Source organism: Ipomoea triloba, chromosome 6, assembly GCF_003576645.1.
Source record: "Ipomoea triloba cultivar NCNSP0323 chromosome 6, ASM357664v1".
NCBI classification, from domain to species: domain Eukaryota; kingdom Viridiplantae; phylum Streptophyta; class Magnoliopsida; order Solanales; family Convolvulaceae; genus Ipomoea; species Ipomoea triloba.
The window spans coordinates 1,077,833-1,079,280 of NC_044921.1; the positions used below are offsets into that span (position 1 = coordinate 1,077,833).

The 1,448-nt window shown below is 41.8% G+C and overlaps 1 protein-coding gene across 1 annotated transcript; it reads left to right on the top strand.

Moving 5' to 3' along the window:
• Positions 1-452: 452 nt before the first annotated feature.
• LOC116022442 lies at positions 453-806 on the top strand. Its single transcript, XM_031263168.1, has one exon. It carries the CDS (start codon positions 453-455, stop codon positions 804-806), a length of 354 nt encoding a protein of 117 aa, XP_031119028.1.
• The last annotated feature ends 642 nt before the right edge of the window (positions 807-1,448 follow it).

Here is a 1,448-nt window from a genome sequence, read left to right on the forward strand (position 1 = left end):
AACTTAAAATCTATTAAATCTTTAGTTATCCACTGCGTTTATCTTTGATCGAGTTCAACCTCCACAAGGGTTCGTTCTTGTAAAAGTTTTTAAAATTCCTTGTGAGTCTATTCAACCCCCCCCCCCCCCTTCTAGACTCACATCATATCAACCGGAACCAACAAGTGATTTCAGAGCGCGTTACCTTGAACGGTGAACACTCTGTGTATACTGCCTGGTGATTTCCTTTCAAAGCTTGAGAATATTTTCCACACTTTGCACTCATGTCGAAAATGGAACATCATAGGCATTTTCTCATGTTTAACTTGGACAAGTTTGATGATTGGAAAGTGCGCATGCAGGCTCATCTGTCTACAATCCACGATGAGATGTGGGATGTTATAACCAGTGGGCCTATTCAAATCTTAGAGGTTAATCCAAACTGAGCCGCTTAAGGTCCAACGACACCTGAAATGAGACCGAAGGAGAAGTCCTCGTTAACAACCGATGAGAGGACTCGTGCAAACCTTGATAACATTGCCAAAGACATCCTCTACAAGGCTCTAGATGAGTCACTGTTCCCTCGAGTGAGAAAGTGCAAATCTGCAAAAGAAATTTGGGATACCCTCATGCAGATTGGTGAAGGCGACGAACAGGATAAGGAAAACAAATTAACCATCGCTATGAAAAGATTCGAAGACTTCAAACATGGAATGAAAGAGTCCATATCTGATATGGAGGCAAGATTCATGAAGTTGTTAACTGACATCGGAGATCTAGATGAGAAAAAGCTCACACAGAAAGAGATAAACTTGAAGATCCTCTGAGGGCTACCGAAGAGTTGGGAGATGAAGGTCATCGCGATGCGTGACCATCGAGATCTTAAAACAATGAGTACTACTCAAATCTTCAGCGATTTGAAGGCATACGAGTTTGAGAAAGAAGAATTGATCGAGGAGGAACCTAAGACGAGGAATGTGGCATTGGTCGCAAATCAACAACCATCATCGTCAACTATAAGGTCAAATTCTAACTCCTCTGATTTATTCACTGACGATCAACTTGCTTTGTTTATGATGAAGTTCAAAAGATTCATGAGGAAAAATCATCCTCATGATAACTCGGGCAAGCCAAGAACGTCGAGACATAGACATACTGGCAAGCCAAGTGGATCAAGAACACGTGATACCGGAAGTGCAGATGTTGTGCTACAACTGTAGAAAACCCGGACACTTCAAGGCTGAATGTCCTTATCCAATTGTCAATAAGCATCAAGAGGAATACGGCAACTACAGAAAGAATTCGGGAAATCACAACAATTCGAGGAATATGACTACTGATACAAATGAGCAACCTATCAACTACTCTGGTAACAATCCGAAGAGTGACAAAAGAAGGAAAGCTCTGGCTGTGGAAGAAAATCCAGAAGACAAAAATGACGAACCATGCACGTCGAGCTCTAGTTCAGA